Source organism: Humulus lupulus, chromosome 3 (genome assembly GCF_963169125.1).
Source record: "Humulus lupulus chromosome 3, drHumLupu1.1, whole genome shotgun sequence".
In the NCBI taxonomy this organism is placed as follows: Eukaryota; Viridiplantae; Streptophyta; class Magnoliopsida; order Rosales; family Cannabaceae; genus Humulus; species Humulus lupulus.
In genome coordinates, this window is record NC_084795.1 from 180,223,971 (window position 1) to 180,242,844 (window position 18,874).

Here is an 18,874-nt window from a genome sequence, read left to right on the forward strand (position 1 = left end):
GACCAATTTACACTACCTAAATTGGGCTTGCAAGTTTAATATTTCTATGAGAAGTTTATATATCTATCGAAAAAAAGTAGGTTGGTTTCTATATTTATGGGCAAAAAAATGCCATAAAATATGGTGATTTTAAAACAAAAAAGTTCAAAACATGGGAATTCCATAAGATATAAAAAATGAATTACCATATTTTTACACAAAACGTTCTCACTCTCTCATCCTCTCCTCTCCCTCACGACACCTCTCCTTATTTTCTCCTTTCACCCTCTCTCCTCCCCCACTTGGATCATTCTTCTCAGCCCTCCACCGACGATACCACATCTGCCCTCTGCCAACGACACAACCCCCAAATCCCACAACGATGATGCATCTCCACTCCCTTTGATTCTTCTTCTTCTTCTTCTTCTTTTGGGTTTAATGTTATTATTTTTGTTGTTCTTGTTATTTTTCTTCTTTTTCACATCTAATTTTGCATTTTAAATATGATTTTGTACTTTAGATCTGTTTTTTTCTTCCAGCTCTAACTGTGATCAATTACCATCACGGTTTGTTTAGGTTTTTTAGTTCAAATATGACTTTTTTTTCTTCAAACCTATTTAAGTAACCAGGTACTATGACGACTGATTTTTTTCATTCATATTTGATTTTTTTTCAGACTTAGTTGTAACCAGTTACGATATCGATCAATTTAGATTTTTTTTATTAAGATTTGATTTTCTTTTCACACGTAACTAAGTAATCAGGTACCATGGCGACTGGTTTTTTTTTTTTTCAAATGTGATTTTTTTTCGAACATAGCTATAACCAGTAACGATTATGATTAATTTATATTTTTTGTTAGAATTTGATTTTTTTTCCAAGTCTTGATAAGTAACCAATTACCATCACAACTGGTTCATTTTTTTCAGATTTTTTTCTTCAACCCTAGTTGAACCAATTACCATGATAATCAATTTAATTTATTTTTTTCATATACATTTTTTTTCTAGATCTGACTAAGTAACCAGTTACAATTCAGTTTGTATTTTAATACTGGTACATTACTAAAAAGATCAAAATTATTTTAATAGTTGTAACTTGTTACCACAACATCACTTATAAAATAAAAATGGTTTTGATAGTGGTAACCGGTTACCACACATCACTAAAAAAAATTTGACTGAGACATACAATTACTAACACATCACATAAAAAAAATTCAAAATTATTTTGATAGTGGTAGAAGAAGATAAAAAATGGAGGAAAATAAGAAGAATTGGGAATAAAAAGCATGGTGAAGGTCTTATTAGTTTTTATTTTAAAAAAAATAATGTGAAAAAAATATTTTTATAAAATATGAATGATAAAAAATATTACAAATAGATGAAATTATAAAAATAACCTCAAAACATATTACAACTAGTTACTAAAATTGTATAAAATTAGAATATGGTATTCAAATACAATATTACAAACATAAAGAAAAAAACTCTAATCAAAATGTAAACAAAAATATATGCCATAAGAAACTTAAGAAAAAAATTTGTCCTATTTGGTGTAATTTAACCATAATCGATCTATACTGTCGAGATCCATAAAAATAAAAACATCCTAAGACAACCACCCTACTAATTATTCTATTCAACACTGATAAAAAAAGTTTCAAAGGCCTCTCTCTCCCTTATTCTAGAGGAAAATGTTCGTCTTAATATTTTGGCTCTATCTAATGCTTTGTCAAATAGACCAACTGGCCAACGAGGATCAGTGAGAGTAAATATTCAAACAAAGTCTAGGACAAACTCTTTTTGTTATACGATTTTCATGCCACTGTTGATGGTATTTTTTTAGTTATATTAGTACAATCAATATACAACCGCAGGACCTTTTTCACGGAAAACATTAGTTATTCTTTACAAATTGGACCCAGAAGACTTAAATAGACAAATATGTTATGAGTAAAAAAAGAATCATGAGAAAACCATACAAATTCTACTGACCGCAGAGCCGAAGAATAAAATTCTGACATTTGGTCATTCTATGAGTCAAGATTTTCGTGCATTCCTGAAAAGGAGAAAATAAGGATAAAGAGGCATCATTAGTTATATTCACAAATATGATTAAATGGTATAATAATAAATAAATAAAAGGACTAAACCGTTATTATTTACCTACACAAGTTCAAATTTCGATTGAAAAAATTTACCTAGCAGAGAGTGAGCGGGTCATAGAAACAGCTGCTCTGGGAGCACTACTGAGCCGCCTTGTCCTCTGTTCATGTTCATTGCCAGTACGACTAGCAGCAACTTCTTTCTCCATGGCAGCTACTTCCCTCCTCATTTTCTTGGCCTCAACTTCCCTTGCTTTGTTCAACGTGTCAACTTGCTTTGCCAACATCTACATGATTTCACATTAGATTAAGAATCAAATAAAAGGGTAGACCTAGGCTGAAATGATAGAAATTATGATATCGAACCTCAATTGCATCATCTTTGTCCTTGAGTGTCTGATCTTTCTCATTGCATGCCTTCCTCAAAGTTACAACCTCTTTCTGTAACATATCGTATAACACTCCTGAAATGTAATCTTCATGTTCTGTTCTGGAATTACCAATAGGAGTGGTGGCATTTGCACTATCGTCTTGTCTACCATTCATCCCGATCATTTCGGTGTGATCACTAGCATTGGAAGGTGTATTGTCTTTCAGAGTCATCTCTGGCGTTAGCTTGTCTCTTTCCAGTGACCTACTACCACCATCAAATGAATTTGATGAAATCTTGGCACTCTTTAGAAGTGCAGTACCACTATTGGGACGCTGGGCTCCTACTTGCAAATTTGAAATTCTTTTAGAGAGATATCCATTGGAGGACAATCTAGAGAAGTTCTCAGCTCCTCCAAGAGACTGACGTCTCGAACGCCCATTGCTTACGCTTCTTGCTTCTATGGCTGAACGAGAACCTCCATTAGATGCTTTAACCCTCTCTTCCAAAACCTTGAAGCGCATTTGGTACTTTTCCTGTGTAATCAAATCATGATCAATTAAATACATTGTACAGAAAATAACATAAGCTAGGAAGCACAACCACAAACCTCACCTTTAGTTGTGCTTCTGCCTTTGCCGTGCGCTCTGCCACTGCCAACTTATCCCGAAGCTGTTGCATTTCTCCCTACAAAAGTATGATAGGGGGAACCAACAGTGTCTCAGATAACCTAAAATTTCTATAAATTTAGTTACATTCTTCCCCTTTTCAACAAACAGAACATTCCTTGGATCACAAGCACTAGAAGAAGTATAAGCTTTATCTAGCAGTTACTCTTTTAATCACTTTGGTACAAAAAGTACATTATAAATATTGATTGCAATAGTTTATAAGCAGCATTGAACACACTCTAAGAACCAAGTTTTTTTTTTCCCTTGGGATTCATTCCTGAAGAAAAATTAGAAAACACATTAAGGAGACATTAGCCTACCTGAAAAAATTTTCTTTCTTCAAGCCATTGCTTAACAGGCATCACTTTGTCATTCCCATCTTTCCACTCATTTGCAACTACAGTCGCCACACGATTTGCAGAAACTTTTGCACGAGCCACCTCTCGTTCTAAAGTTTTTCTCTCCTCCTAAAATAAGTTTTAGTGTCAGAAGCAAATTGCATAGGCATACACTTTGAATAACTACCAGGAGATTCTAAAATATTAGAGTTTTAAGTAGTAATTACATTCATCTCCTGCACTTTACGTTGGTAATCACGCACAGCATTCGCAGCAGCCCCACCAGCCAAAACAGCCTCTTCAAGCTCACGAACTGTTTGAGTCAGCTTTTCAACCTCAGCAACCTTTTGCCTATGCATTTTGTCAATGATTTTGTTCTCTTCCTGATATATGAGCAAAACATGTCATATCAAGCTGTGAGGCCGTTATAAATATCCAACAGTACTTTTATTTATATTTTTCTACAGAAATTTTAAATCCTATGGAAAAACCTGGCATATTTCTATCTGCTTCATAAGTTCTTGGTTTTTGTTTTGCAGATCATCAACCAAGGATGCTTTTGCCAGAGCTATCTGAACTGTTCTCTCAGCCTCAAGCAGAGCAGCCTCCTTTGATTTTGTTAGCCGATCAAGTGCTCTATTGTCATCCTGCAACTTTGTTACCTAAAATATGGAAGCACATTCGATGTGAAAATGCACTTGCCTTGTGATCCAAAAATGGTTGTAAGAGAATATAAAAGCCTTGAGAAAATCTTGAGTGTAGAAAAAAGAAAAAAAACTGGCTTGGAATGGATTTTGTAATACTTGTGCAAAATTTTATCGATCTGATTGATGAATAAATATAACTTTATGGAAAGAAGAAAAAAAATCCAATATATATGGAAAGAAATAATAGTTTAAATACAACATCATGAGCACCAGAAATGTAAGCCATAATATCCTTCAACAGAATTTCACCTCCTGCCTAGCAAGCTTAAGCTCTGCCTCCAGTGGAGCGATAATGGCCTCAATGGGAGGCATTTCATCATCCTTCTGTGCAGCATGGACTCTTCGCAGAGTGGCTTCTGCAGCAAATTGTGCAGCCAAAGCAGCTTTCTTCTCATCATTGATCTTTTTAATTTCAAGGTTCTGCAATCATGATGCATTTATCATTGATTTTTTTTTTTTTATTTCTAAGAACTGCAATCAATATATTAAAATAAAAAAGACTGAAAATTATACCTTGCTCTCCAAAAGAGCTTCAGTAGTTTTTAATTTTTCATCCACTTTGTTTAGCTCATCTGTCAACTGAAAGTTTTACCAACAAACTATAAGGAGTCCTTATACACATATATATGAACTAAAGAGTAAAGTATCATAATCATGAATCAATATTTAACAAATTACAGTTGTATACAACATGATTAAAAAATTTAAGTTACACAGATAGAAAATTCTCTTATAAAAAAAATGTAGGAACTTTGGCATATGTCAAGACTTCTAAAAACTTCTAGCACAAGTATCCATAGAGAATTTCATAATCATCATCATATATCAAGTACAAAGTTGTCAAATGGTATCGTCAAGATATCAAAGACATGAACAATAATTTTCAAAAAGTGGGAATTAGTTCAACATACAAGTAAAATAGAACACCAATAGAGCCATTTTCCCTTAAACATTGGGCAATTATTAAGTTTTCAATTAACCAAGTACTAAATTCTGAAGCAGGACCACTGAAATCACCATAGTCCACCTCTAACTGTAGAATATGTAATATCCCAGAATTTGTATTTTCAGAGCAATGATAGAAATGGTACGGGAAGAAGAAATGACTCTACAAGAGTTACTCATAAAATAATAATAAATAAAAAATTAATTATACACACAAAGGAAAAATATGCATAGGACACTTCTTGCCTTCATTTTAGAACATTTGGTGCCACTTCAACTCTATGAATATAGCACTAGAGGGCACTTACTCACGTTTAAACCTTTTACTAGCAATAAAGAATTTATGCTAAAATTGTAGGGTGTAAAACATAAGTAATTTTAATCACTTATTTTGGCACTTCACTCTACTTTCATTGGCTTGATTAAGTACAACATGCACTTAGCCATAAGCACATCTCTAGATCATAATGCACTAGTCATATGATGGGTAAAGTTAATCACGTGAATGGTCAAAGAAATAATAAGAAGAATATGATGTCAAAATATAAAACCTCTTCAACTGCCTTCTGTTTAAGGCGTTCGGAGTTCCTTAGCGATTTGATTTCTGCAAGAGCCTCTCCCAATTCCCTATCTTTATCTGTTATCTCAAAAGAAGAAACCATCGTCAAATGCCACCCACAACTATTATATTACGCATTCACAAAGGTAAAGAACAAAAACAATTCCTTCCTTTGACCAGAGAAGTATAAGAAACAGTTCACCATAACTGTTTTGTTTCAGGCACAGAAAATCACCTCCACAATTATGTAATCCACCACAAGCATTCCCAAAAGAAAGAGAACAAAAAAAGTATATCCACTACGAACACATAATGCTTCATGGATATAGCTATTTCTCAAATTATCAACTTCATCATATAAAAATAAAAATCAAAGATCAAAAGGCAATCCTAAATATGTGCAATAATAAGTTGTTTTTAACAACAAATGTCCAGGATAAAAAATAATAATAATATATATATATATATAGTTAATGAGTGAAGCTCATTCTTTATTAATCAACATCGCAAACACATTAGAAACCAAACTGCTACCATAATCAAGTTCAAAAGAGACTTGTTGCCGAACACAAAACACCTTAAATTATTTGAAAAACTTCAACAACCATCTTAATTTCTCCACCCTCTCTCTCACACACAATCCAGAATCCAGCCACCCCTCCAATCTCCGCCCATAAAAGCATGGATACCTGCGATACTTTATAAGAATTGGGTTTCCAAATTTTTGCTAGCTCAGTTGCAGATACAATGCAATACACAAACTTCACAATATACGTGATTACCATATAACTTTTCATTCGCACCCCCCAATAGCCAATTTGTAAATCTTCACAACAATTATCAGAAAATATTTTTTTTTAAAGATTTCTATACACAAATTACACCAATATTCAACTAAATTTATTAAAAAAAAGTTGCAAAATAAAATCAATTAATCGAAGAATATACTAAAGATGGATAATATAGACACGGCATTGCTACTCAAATAGCAACTAAAGTCCAAATTTTCCAGGAACAACATTTTCCCGAATAAAAAATAAAATAACATGAAAATTGATAACAGTAGAAGGGAAAGAGAAACATAACCTCGAACATCATTCTCGAGGCGGCTGAGCTCAACCCGAAGTGGATCGGAGCCGTGAAAGAAAGTGACGAGGTCATCGGCCTCGGTGCCGGTTCCTGCTCGGTTACCGGCCGCGGTGGCTTGAGGCTTCTTGCGAGCCTTGAAAGAAGCCGATGAGCTAAAGACCGGCCTGGACGTCTCCGGTTCGCCGTTGATTATGTGCGTCCCGGTGGCCATTGGAGGGAGATCCAATGGTTCCCCCCTAGTTCATACAAAGTTTTAGAGAGAGAGAAAGAGAGATAGTACCTTTACTGAAAGAGAGAGAAAGTGTTAAGCTAGTGGATTCATATATATATATATATATATAAGGATGGGATTAAGTGATTAAGAATGGGGTTTAGGCGGGGCTTTAAACGAGTGTGTGAGATAGATTATGATTTTTTTTTTCAGTAAAAGATAGATTATGATTAAGTAATCTATTACTACTTACTACTAAATAAAGTTAAATTCCATGAGTACCCTTTATTTTATTTTAGTTAATTTATTAAGAGTAATGTCATGCCCTCCTACACTCCTACCTTATACACACCGATGTGTAAGTTTAGTATAATGAATCATATTTATGAAAACTATAACTTACAGTTTTAAAAATCAGTATAACATATACATTTATGAAAATTGTGACACGTCACTGTATATAATATTTGAGTACATATTTTAGCGTTAGATATCTTACTTATTCATTAAATAACCCTGCATTCATTTTTGTTCTAATTTTTTACCTAATATTTATTTTTTCCAAAAAAAAAGGAAGAAGACAATTTTCTAGCTGCTATTTTATGCCCCCAACACATTTTAAAGTTTATTTATGAGTAAGTACAACCAAATCTTTTAAAGTTATTAAAAACACTTTGTACAGTAATACACAAATAGGACCTTATGGAAAAATTTTAATTATATAACTTTGGACACAAACTGGTACGGCTGGAAATTAACAATTTTAAATTATTTTTCCTTAATTTCTAAACCAAGAAAACTCATCTGTGATGAAATTATCCTATATTAAACAACTGATTAATTCAAATCATATATAATAAAAAGTTATAATAGAACATTCAAGAAATTGTAGAATTATTGTAAACAATTTTTTTTCATATAATATAAAAATAAGGGTGAACATTTGACTCGAAAAACTCACAAACTCGTTTGATCCGCAACCCGAAAACTCGATTTTTTGCAAAACCCGTTGAATTTGGGTAAAATCTGGTCCGAACTCGACATGGTTTGGGTCGCGTTCGAATTTTGAAATTAAAGACACACGGGGGTTTGGGTACACCCGAACCCGAACATAATTAAAAAAAATTAATTTTCGAAAAAATTAATGTTTTTTTCAAAAAAAAAAATTACTAATATCCAATTTGTAAAAAATTAGCATTACCAAACTAACAACAAGTTAAAAAAAACATGTGAAAGGTAAAAAAAATTAAAAAAGTGTAAAAAAATGGTATTTTTGAAATATTTTTATCAATGCCCATTTTCGACCCAAATCCCATTTTTTGACCAATCACACCCCAAAACCCGACCCGACCAAACCTGAAACCCGAAATCATCCCAAAACCCGAAAATTTCGGACCGGATTTGGTACCACTGTCTTCCACCCGAAAACCACAAAATCTGAACCCGATACACGCGAAACTCGAAAATCCGACCCGTGTGCACCCCTAATAGAAAGGCCAATAATGTTCTTTTTAGATACATGTTATTATACTTTTTTGAAACATCAATTATTATGATTCTTTAAAGACTAATCAAACAAGACAAATAAAAGTAAGATACAAAGTTAGCCTTTTATCAAAAATGAAACTAATAAAAAGCTAGATTAAGCTATTTTAATTGACATAATTGTTCACTTTTTTTATTTATTATTTTCATTTTAATCTCATCTTTTATTCAAGTGTAATACATTGCACACGGTAATTATTCTTAATATTTTACAATTACTAAGTATCCAATACAATATTAAAAAAATTGTAGGTCAATTTAGCTCCAATAAATGTAGATTATATGAATACAACAAACACTTTGAATAATTTTTTTAATGAACAATGATGAAAGTAAATATTTTAAAACATTATTTTGGCAAGATAATTATATTAATAAAAAAATATAAAATAGCACTTTCAATTCTGTGACATAAATTTGGACGAACGTGGAGAATGTCAAGAAAATCATATTATTTTATAAAATATTCTTAAAAAAGAAAACCTATTTTTCAAACAATATTTTGTTAAATACTAGGAGTATTTGTTTCTCATTTTTTAGAGTTCTCTTTCATTAGTTTTTTTTTGTTAGGGCAAAAAGAAGTAGTAGTAAGTTAGTTAGATGTGTGTCCATTTGGGGAGCATGGCAGAGCATCCAAACAAAGAATGAAGAGTAAAGGCAAAGAAAGGAGAGAATAATAAAAAGAAGAAGAAGAAGATAAGTTGTGAAACAAGTTTGCTGTTTAGATCTCTTTTGTCAGAACTCAGAACACAAACAAAAACAAAAGCTCAAAAGAGTTAAACCAGGAACACTACGCACGTGCTATAACATCACATAAAAAAAACACCAAGCCACATCTACTCTATCACATATCATTATTCTTATTATTATTATTAAAAAAAATAGAAAGACAAAGGTTGAAAACTAGTCTGGATTATATGATGTCACTGACTTTGAGAGACCCCATTTTACAAACTTTGATCCTCTACTACTTAGGGGTGAGCACGGTGTGGTTTGGACGGTTTGAAGACTTTTTAATACACAACGCCACAAGTGCGGTTTAGTAACTAGAACACACCATGCGGTGTGATTTGGTTGCACCAAACCAAACCATTTTTTGCGGTGTGGTTTGGGCAGTTTTCTACGGTTTGTGTTAAAAAATATGTCATAACAAAATTTAAATTTAAAAAAAAATACTTAATCCTTAGTTCATAACAAATCCTTAATAAGTTCTAAACAACATCACAAGTTATCAATTAAGTTCAGTGAAACACAAAAAAAATATACAAATCTCCCATTTTTCAAAAAAAATATACAAGTCTCACATATTGGGTAACTTTAAAAAATGGTATATATGTAAAATTTATATTTTTTTAATATATTTGTAAGTATGCGGTGCGGTGCAGTGCAAACCAAAATTTTACACCGCCAAACCGCGCACCGCACTGCACCACACGGTTTAGCTCAAATACAAACCATACCGAACTATTACACTTTTGACACCGCAATTTGCGGTGTAGTATGGTACGGTGCGGTCGGTGACCGCGGTTTGTCGGTTTAGATGCTCACCCCTACTACTACTCCATCATCCAACGGCCACATTTCGTTAATTATAGTTTAAACCCAACGGTCCAAATTTAAAGCTACAGGTAGTCTGGTACTACTCACCAACCACTACTCTCTTCATTTGCTACTCAATATGGCTCGGTTGTTGTCATTATTCGTAGGGTGTTTTAGCATGACATGACATTGATTTGAACAATTAAATATGATAATTAAATCTCTAATCTCATTATATAATAATAATAATAATTAAACATGAATATTTTAATATTTTAATAACAATTAAATATGAAAATGATAAAATCATTTTTGTATTAATATTTTATAAAAAAAATTATGTTTGGATGGTGTTATGATAGTATTTTTTTTCGTAGTTTTAACTTAGTTTCGTGACTCTACAACATATTTTTTATATTGTATTTTATGATGATAAATCTAACATTTTAATAGCAAGTGTAGTTTATGAATCATAGGTTGAAAAAAGACTCGTTGAGATGAGGTTAAAATGAAGTTTTAGGAGCATTCCAGGCTTTCGGGATTGAAATGTTGAAGTGGCGGCAGCGTACAAGCTATCTAAGGTTGAGAATTTAAGAAATTGAAGATAAGTCGCGACTCATAAAATTCAGGCCGCGACACTTTAATTGGAATTTACGTTTTGTATTTCATGTTCTAGACAGGCCCCTGCCCAGAAAAAGTAGGCCGCTGCCTACTGTGAAGAAAAGTGAAGGTGGGTTGCTACCCAATTTTTTCAGGCCGCACCCTGCGTGACCAATTTTGTGCATATTTTGTTTTAGGCCGCGAAGATTTTTAATTACATTTTAAATATAATTTGAAGGAAACTATAAAAAATTATTAAGGTTAATTTGAGATTAAGTTTTTATTACGATTTATGAGAGAAAAAAAACTCATAAATGACTGGAAAGAAGACTACAACACTACAACACTATTGTTTATCAATCTAGTTTCTTTTCTTCATTTAATCTCTTCAATCTTAATTATAATTATCTTTGTGATTATGATTGCTATTATGGAGTAGGTTCTTTTTAGGTTAAGGGTTAATTCAAAACCCAAGACATGAATTCTTGATTGTTGATAATGAGTATTATTCTTTAATTTCTCTCAATATTAAATTGTTTCTATTTTTTCAATTGAATGTTATGAATTTTGTGATTTCTTGTTAGGTGGCCAACTAATTAAGGTTTTACATTGTTCAATTGTCATCTTAGAATTACTACTCACCTAATAGTTTAGGATTCTAAGTGTATATGATAAATTGCAATTGATAGTAATGTCAAAAGAATTGTTGATTGTGATGAAAAATAGAACCTAGGTTAAATAAATTATATGATTCATTAATTTATTGCCTAGATTAACTTGTCTCCATAGGACTTAATGTTTTATCTAAGTTAAATAGATTGTAGGCTTCATAGATTTATTGTTTAGCTAAAAGAGTTAATTATTGAGTATTTCGCCTTGATTACTTGTAATAGGGAGACTGTGATAATTGTCTGCTTCAGCGTTATCTGCGGGGTTAATAGTTTAATTGAGAAATTGGAATAATATTTATTAAAAGTGATTGAGAATGATTGTTGAGGGTGGAGATTAACCTTTAACTATTTCTTAATATCGTAATATCAATCTTTATTTGCTTTATAGTTTATGTTATTTAATTTTGAATTCAAAATCTAAATCTCCTTTTAAGTTTTAGTGCTAATTATTGAATAATAAAGTGAACGATAGTCCCCGTGGGTTCGACCTGTGCTTGCTATTATACTAAAATAATTAGAAGTATTGAAATAAAAATAATTGTTAAATTTGTTGTGGTATACGACACGCATCAAATTTTTGGCGCCGCTGCCGGGGACTATTGTTATTCTCTTTGTCATTCAAATTCATTTGTTTGCAGCTAATTAGTTTTTACTGTGAAATTGTCAGGTGTATATGTCTGGTGAGGACGATACACAAGATCGACTACAAAAGATCAAAGATTATCTTGAGGCATCGTCCGTGTCACACTCTTCCAAAACTATCATTGATAATCCACTCTTTCAGCGTCATTATCAACGTGCAGAGTTTGTTAAATAGCCATTACTGTTTGACAACGAATCTGATTCTGACAACTCAGATCAATCCTATAGCACAATGGCCCAGCAAAGGACGTTAAAAGAGTTTGCAGCGCTGGATCTTAACCAACAACCGCTTTGCATCCAGTATCCACCTTTGGATGTTAATTTTGAGTTGAAGTCAGGCCTCATTCACTTATTGCCCTCTTTCCATGGGTTGGCCGGTGAGGAACCGAATAAACATTTGAAGGAGTTTCATATTGTAACGCCCTGGATAGCCAAGATCGCTACACTGTGTACTTATAAAGGTGCAGGACTCGCTAATCAAGTCATTTAATTAAAAACGTGTCACTAACTATGAATGTGCTAGGGTTAAAAAGGGTTTTGGTTTCAAAAGATACAATTTATATAATTAAACAGTTTTACACATGGGATCCCAGAAAGAAACAGTGTTTAAAAGTTGGTTTACAGAATTTCCAAAATACAGACAACCATCAGCCATTCTAAGGAAAAACAGACATTTCTGGTTCCCATGTTCCTGCCTTCCCCCCAACCGTGGCGGCTGAGCAACTGGTCATGTACATTCAGCTCACAGAGCTCTCCAAGTCAGGGCTGATCGAGTTTGCCCTTGCCCTTACCTGCACCACGTAGCACCCGTGAACCAAGGCCCAGCAAGAAAACATAATATGCAACACAAACAACAACAACAACAACAACAACAACAACAACAACAGGTAATCAATCCTTTAAGCATGATCAAACACTTAATACTCCACATTAGCCACTCAACACACATTTAGAACCAACAATGCAACTAATCACTAATAACAATCAGGTCACATAATAATCAGGGCCGACAACTTAGGCCGCACCCTCTGTTTACCCCATTGACTCCGGCCCGCTTAAACCGAGCTCAGTGCATAATAAGTTGTCCTCGGCTACCAGTGGCCAAGTCGCGCCCTGTGCGCTAGTGTAACCCTTGGCACCCTTAAGCCGTTGGTTTAGTGTGTTACATGGCATAATACCATCCTTTCAAGCATACATATTAGGGAGCCCTTAGTCCCATTACAAATACACAACCGGGTGCAATTTTCTTACCTTTAATTTCTACGTTCACTGATTACGAGCGACGTCCCTCGAGCACGATCCGATTCCCGAGCCCTAGCTTTAACACCTAGTCACAACCAAGGTAATGGATTCCATTAACATTCAAATAAAGGTTTCCGGGTACAATACCAGCTTCCGGGACATCAAATTCCACCAAGCACGGTGGTGAAATTGATCCCGAGCACCCTAGGTTAAGTTCCTGCACTTATAATCCCCAAAAGATAAAAAATGCACCTAAGGGCTGCGGCCCTTGAAACCTAGTCGCGGCCCGCCCCTTAAACAGAACCCAAGACCCCAGTAAGCAGACACGTGCCGCGGCCCTGCCCTGTGGCGCCGCGGCGCTCCCCTTTGGCCGAGCCTCCCTCGCTTCCTTGCTTCATAGGGCCGCAGCGCTCTAGAACAGAGTCGCGGCCCTACCCTTCGTGCCCAGAAAATCAACAATTTCTAGCATCATAACCTCATCCAAAACCATCCCAAAGCACCCTAATTCAAAACCCATTAATCACAAAACTTTTAACATGATTCTAACAGCATAATCCAACAGAAATCCAGCTTAAAAACCTACTAAAATTCCATTTTGATTTCTAAAACCCAGCAACTCAAAACACCAAAACCAGTCATGCAAAACTCAAATTTTAACCTCTAAATTACGATTTGAAACTTACCTCATTTGCTGAGCCACTTCCTTAACAACCTCTGAGCTAAAACCCAAGCACTCAGCTTCAATTTAGCCCTTAAACATCAAAATCATAAACACCTTAATATTCAGCCAAAAACACAACTCAACTCTTACCTTAATCTTGGTTGAGTGACCCTTAGTCTGAACTAAGCTAAACCTTCATGAATCCAGCTCAAACACATAATTTTCCAACTGATTTCCCTTAGATTTTTTGTAGTTTTCTTGGGAGAGAAAAGAGAAGAGAGGAGAAGAGAAGAGAAGAGCTGAGAAGGTCGTTTTGTGTCTTTTTGTTCTACTGCTTTCATTAACTTAGTCTATTAAGTCAATCCCAAGGTTCGGGGTACCGGAAACGTCCCCGATGGAAAAACGGTAAAATTCCCCAATATTCCCGTCTAAGTCTCCTAACCTCAAATATATCTCCATATATTTATTTCCATAACCCGATAGTCGAAATAACCACCCGATACCTAAAATACCCCTGACTTGTCCAAAGTCAACTATTAAGCCCTGTTGTGACTTTTCCCGCTATCTAGCTCTCTAGGATCGCCTCAAGTCGCACACTGCAAATCTACCCACATAATAATGTGGTTCTCATAGATATAACATTTAACCCCATTTATATTCATATAATCATACAAACATGCTTATCATATAATCATGCATTGAATCAATAAATTCACACATAAACCAATTATGCCTTCCTGGCGCACTAATCAAGGCCCTTAAGCCAAATTAGTGATTTTGGGTCGTTACAACTATCCCCTCCTACTAAGAATTTTGTCCTCGAAATTTACCTGAATAGCTCGGGATACTGATCTCGCATCGCTGTCTCTAACTCCCAGGTCGCTTCCTCGACCTTGCTATTTCTCCACAACACTTTAACTAATGGAATTGCCTTATTTCGTAGAACTTTGTCCTTCCAATCCAAATTCTGTCTGTAACTCTAAGTCCTCATACTTCAGCACATGCGTTGTATCTGAAACATACTTCCGCAACATGGAGACATGAAATACATCATGAACTCCTGACAGTGACGGTGGCAAGGCCAACCTGTAAGCCACTTGTCCAATCCTCTCTAGGATCTCGAAAGGTCCAACAAACCGAGGGCTCAGCTTGCCCTTTACTCCAAATCTCCTTACCCCTCTTAATGGTGAGACTCGCAGAAACACGTGGTCCCCAACCTGGAACTCCACATTCCTACACTTTGGATCAGTGTAGCTTTTCTGTCTACTCTGTGAAGCAAGCATTCTGGCTCGAATCTTCTCAATAGCCTCATTAGTCTTCTGAACCATATCTGTCCCTAAGTACCTCCTCTCACCCATCTCATCCCAATGAATGGGTGATCTACACTTTCTTCCATATAACATTTCATAAGGGGCCACTCCAATTGTGGATTGATAACTGTTGTTATACGAGAACTCAATCAATGGTAGATACTTACTCCAAGATCCCTCGAAATCAATCACACACGCCCTAAGCATGTCCTCCAACACCTGAATCGTTCTCTCAGACTGTCCATCAGTCTGAGGATGAAAAATTGTGCTAAACTTCAACTGGGTCCCCATAGCTCTTTGTAGTGCTCCCCAAAACTTAGAGGTAAAGATAGGATCTCGATCAGATTCAATAGACTTTGGAACCCCATGGAGACGAACTATCTCCCTCACATACAATTCTGCATATTGTTCCACTGTATAAGTCGATTTCATCGACAGAAAATGAGCTGACTTGGTGTATCTGTCTACTATCACCCACACCGAGTCACAAAGTCCCACTGTCCTGGGTAGTCCTCATTTGTTGAACCACTTTCTTAACAACCTCTGAGCTAAAACCCAAGCACTCAGCTTCAATTTAGCCCTTAAACATCAAAATCATAAACACCTTAATATTCAGCCAAAAACTCAAAGTTCTAACACCCAAAAACACAACTCAACTCTTACCTTAATCTTGGTTGAGTGACCTTTAGTCTGAACTAAGCTAAACCTTCATGAATCCAGCTCAAACACATAATTTTCCAGCTGATTTCCCTTAGATTTTCTGTAGTTTTCTTGGGAGATAAAAGAGAAGAGAGGAGAAGAGAAGAGAAGAGAAGAGCTGAGAAGGTCAGTTTGTGTCTTTTTGTTCTACTTCTTTCATTAACTTAGTCTAATCTTAGTCTATTAAGTCAATCCCGAGGCTCGGGGTACCGGAAACGTCCTTGAGGGCAAAACGGTAAAATTCCCCAATATTCCCGCCGAAGTCTCCTAACCTCAAATATATCTCTATATATTTATTTCCATAACCCGATAGTCTAAATAACCACCCGATACCTAAAATACCCCTGACTTGTCCAAAGTCAACTATTAAGCCCCGTTGTGACTTTTCCCGCTATCTAGCTCCTTAGGATCGCCTCAAGTCGCACACTGCAAATCTACCCACATAATAATGTGGTTCTCACAGATATAACATTTAACCTCATTTATATTCATATAATCATACAAACATGCTTATCATATAATCATGCATTAAATCAATAAATTCATACATAAACCAATTATGCCTTCCCCGCGCACTAATCAAGGCCCTTAAGCCAAATTAGTGATTTTGGGTCGTTACACATATTTTCTGTTCTAGTATAAAACCTACTGCAGTGACTGAATAACAAATTAAGTTGCGAGCTTTTCCTTTCTCCCTGAAGGATGTAGCTAAAGAGTGGTTGGTGTAACACCCTACTTCCTTAGAGTCGTTACTATGTGAGTTTAAAACGTGCAATTAACTTGCTAATCGAGGTTTTAGGTTAAAAGTGTGGCTAAACTATAATAAAAATCATATAATCTGAAAATGTAGTCATTTGTTGGAATTATAAAGCGCTATACATTTAAGATCCCAAAATGCTGTTTAGAAATATTTACAACTCAAAAATATGATTAAGGTCGACTAAACGACAAAATTTAGATTAATACATAACATCTCCCAAAAATACCCCTGGTAGTGGCAGCCAGGTAGGCCGAACATGTACATGTCGCTACACGCTCTTTGTACCCATGGTTGGTCGACCTTTCCCTTGCCCTTACCTGCACCATAGAGCACCCGTGAGCCGATGCCCAACAAGAAAATTCAACACAAATAATCAACATATGCATATCTATCAGTCAGCATATAATAAAGCAGCCAACAGGCTAAACATATAGCGGCCATGCCGTCCCAGGTGCTTTACCAGGCCCTGGGTTCGCGGTCTACACTGTAAGGATGACTCAAGCATCCGAGAAGGGTCTCACCCTAGCGGCTTACACTCTGCGTGCTCAACGCCGCTCCCGGCCCTTGCCGTACTCTACCTTGCACTCCACGTGCTTAACGTCATTTCCGGTCCCTTGCCATACTCGGCTTCCTGCCATTCTCGGCCTTCGCCATTCATGCACAAATATGAAATACATAGCATATAATCAACAAATACAAACATAAACAATAGGGCTACGCCCTGCAACACAATCACATAGGGTCGTGCCCTGCAATACAAACTATAGACCCACGCCCTGCTATACGGGTACAACGGTTTTCTTACCTGTGTCACAAGCTTCCCGAGCACCGATATCCTGAGCATAGTCCCCTAGTCCGAGCCTCGCTGAAAACCTAGTCACAACGTATCAACAACATCCAGCCATCAAGTTCTAATCCACTAAATAACTTTGGGATATAATTCTAGTCTCTGAGACCTTGAATCCTATCAATCCGGGTGATAAAATCCATCCTGAGCCTTAACTTTTGGGTTCCCAAGCCAAAAACATTCTCGGGGTCCAAAAACCCCCCTTAAGAGCCACGGCCCCCATGGCCTTGTGCCTCGGCCCGCCTCAACCAGAGGCTCAGCCTCCCTACTCAGTAGACACGCGCCGCGGCCCAACCAAAGGGCAGTCGCGACCCGCCCTTCATCTTGGCCTCCCATCTGTTCTAGAGGGCCGCAGCTCACCAAGAACATTGTCGCGACCCGACCCGACCCCTTCAAACCCAGAAAAACCCCCATTTTAACCACCAAAACCCAACCAATTTAACTCCAAAATTAATCCAACAACACAATTTAATTATCACAGTAGTTCTAGAATGGTCCCAGCAAAAAAACCTAACAAGAAGCTAGCTTAAAACTTCATCAAATCCCCAATTCAATCTTTAACTTCAAAGACCCAAGAAAACTAAAACTCAGCCAAGAACTATAGAATTTAATGACTAAAATCATAATTCAAAGCTTACCTCAACCTTTGTTTGAATCCACAAGCTAATATTGAGCTAATCTTCAAATCTACAACTCCAATTCCTTGTTTAAGCTTCAATGGTTCCCTTGGAAAAGTCTAGAGAAACACAAGAGTGAGAGAGAAGGGAGATAGGGTCGGTTTTGGGAAAATTCTAAGTGTTTCTATGCTTTGTCTTACCTAACTTAAGTCACTTAAGTTACTCTCAAGGCTCTGGGTACCAAAAATGCCCCTGAGGGCAAAATGGTAAATTTCCCCGATATTCCCTCCTAAACGCTTTAACTTCAAATATATCTCCAAATATTTATTTTCATAACCCGATAACTCAATTAAATGTCTATTGCTCAAAATACCCCTTGACTTGCCCCGAGTCGGGTACCGGGTCCCGTTGTGACTTCCTAGCTAAACCTCTCCCTAGGACTGTTTCAAATCGTGCATCACAAATATATCACCACTCACACGTTGTAAAGATCACATTACACACAAATATTGCATTTATGCCCTCAGCGGGCTAAAATTACATACATGCCCCTAATAACCAAATGGGGCCCACATACATATTTAAGTCACCTAACACATGCATTTCTAATCACATACTCATCAAATTCACATATTAACATAATAAATCACTTATTGCTCTCCAGGAACGCTAATCAAGACCCTAAGCCTTATTAGCAAATTTGGGACGCTACAGTTGTACTATCTTCCACCTGGTGCTGTTGAAACCTGGAATGGTATGAAGACT

At 35.9% G+C, this 18,874-nt stretch overlaps 1 protein-coding gene across 1 annotated transcript; it reads right to left on the bottom strand.

Annotated features, from left to right (window-relative positions):
* Positions 1–1,756: 1,756 nt before the first annotated feature.
* Positions 1,757–7,084, bottom strand: LOC133823310 (microtubule-associated protein 70-1-like). Its single transcript, XM_062255975.1, has 11 exons — positions 6,763–7,084; positions 5,669–5,754; positions 4,686–4,751; positions 4,422–4,592; positions 3,957–4,127; positions 3,693–3,848; positions 3,448–3,594; positions 3,072–3,143; positions 2,453–2,992; positions 2,183–2,373; positions 1,757–2,040 (listed from the first exon to the last, which is right to left on the bottom strand). The coding sequence occupies exons 1-11, from the start codon at positions 6,974–6,976 to the stop codon at positions 2,022–2,024; spliced, it is 1,833 nt and encodes a 610-aa protein (XP_062111959.1). The 5' UTR covers positions 6,977–7,084; the 3' UTR covers positions 1,757–2,021.
* Between the last annotated feature and the right edge of the window lie 11,790 nt (positions 7,085–18,874).

Coding starts and splice junctions, on each gene's coding strand:
- LOC133823310 (XM_062255975.1), bottom strand. CDS start 6,976: ATGGCCACCGGGACGCACATAATCAACGGCGAACCGGAGACGTCCAGG. Junction 4,593..4,685: donor AAGCTCTTTTGGAGAGCAAG/GTATAATTTTCA, acceptor TCATGATTGCAG/AACCTTGAAATTAAAAAGAT. Junction 3,849..3,956: donor AGCAGATAGAAATATGCCAG/GTTTTTCCATAG, acceptor CTCATATATCAG/GAAGAGAACAAAATCATTGA.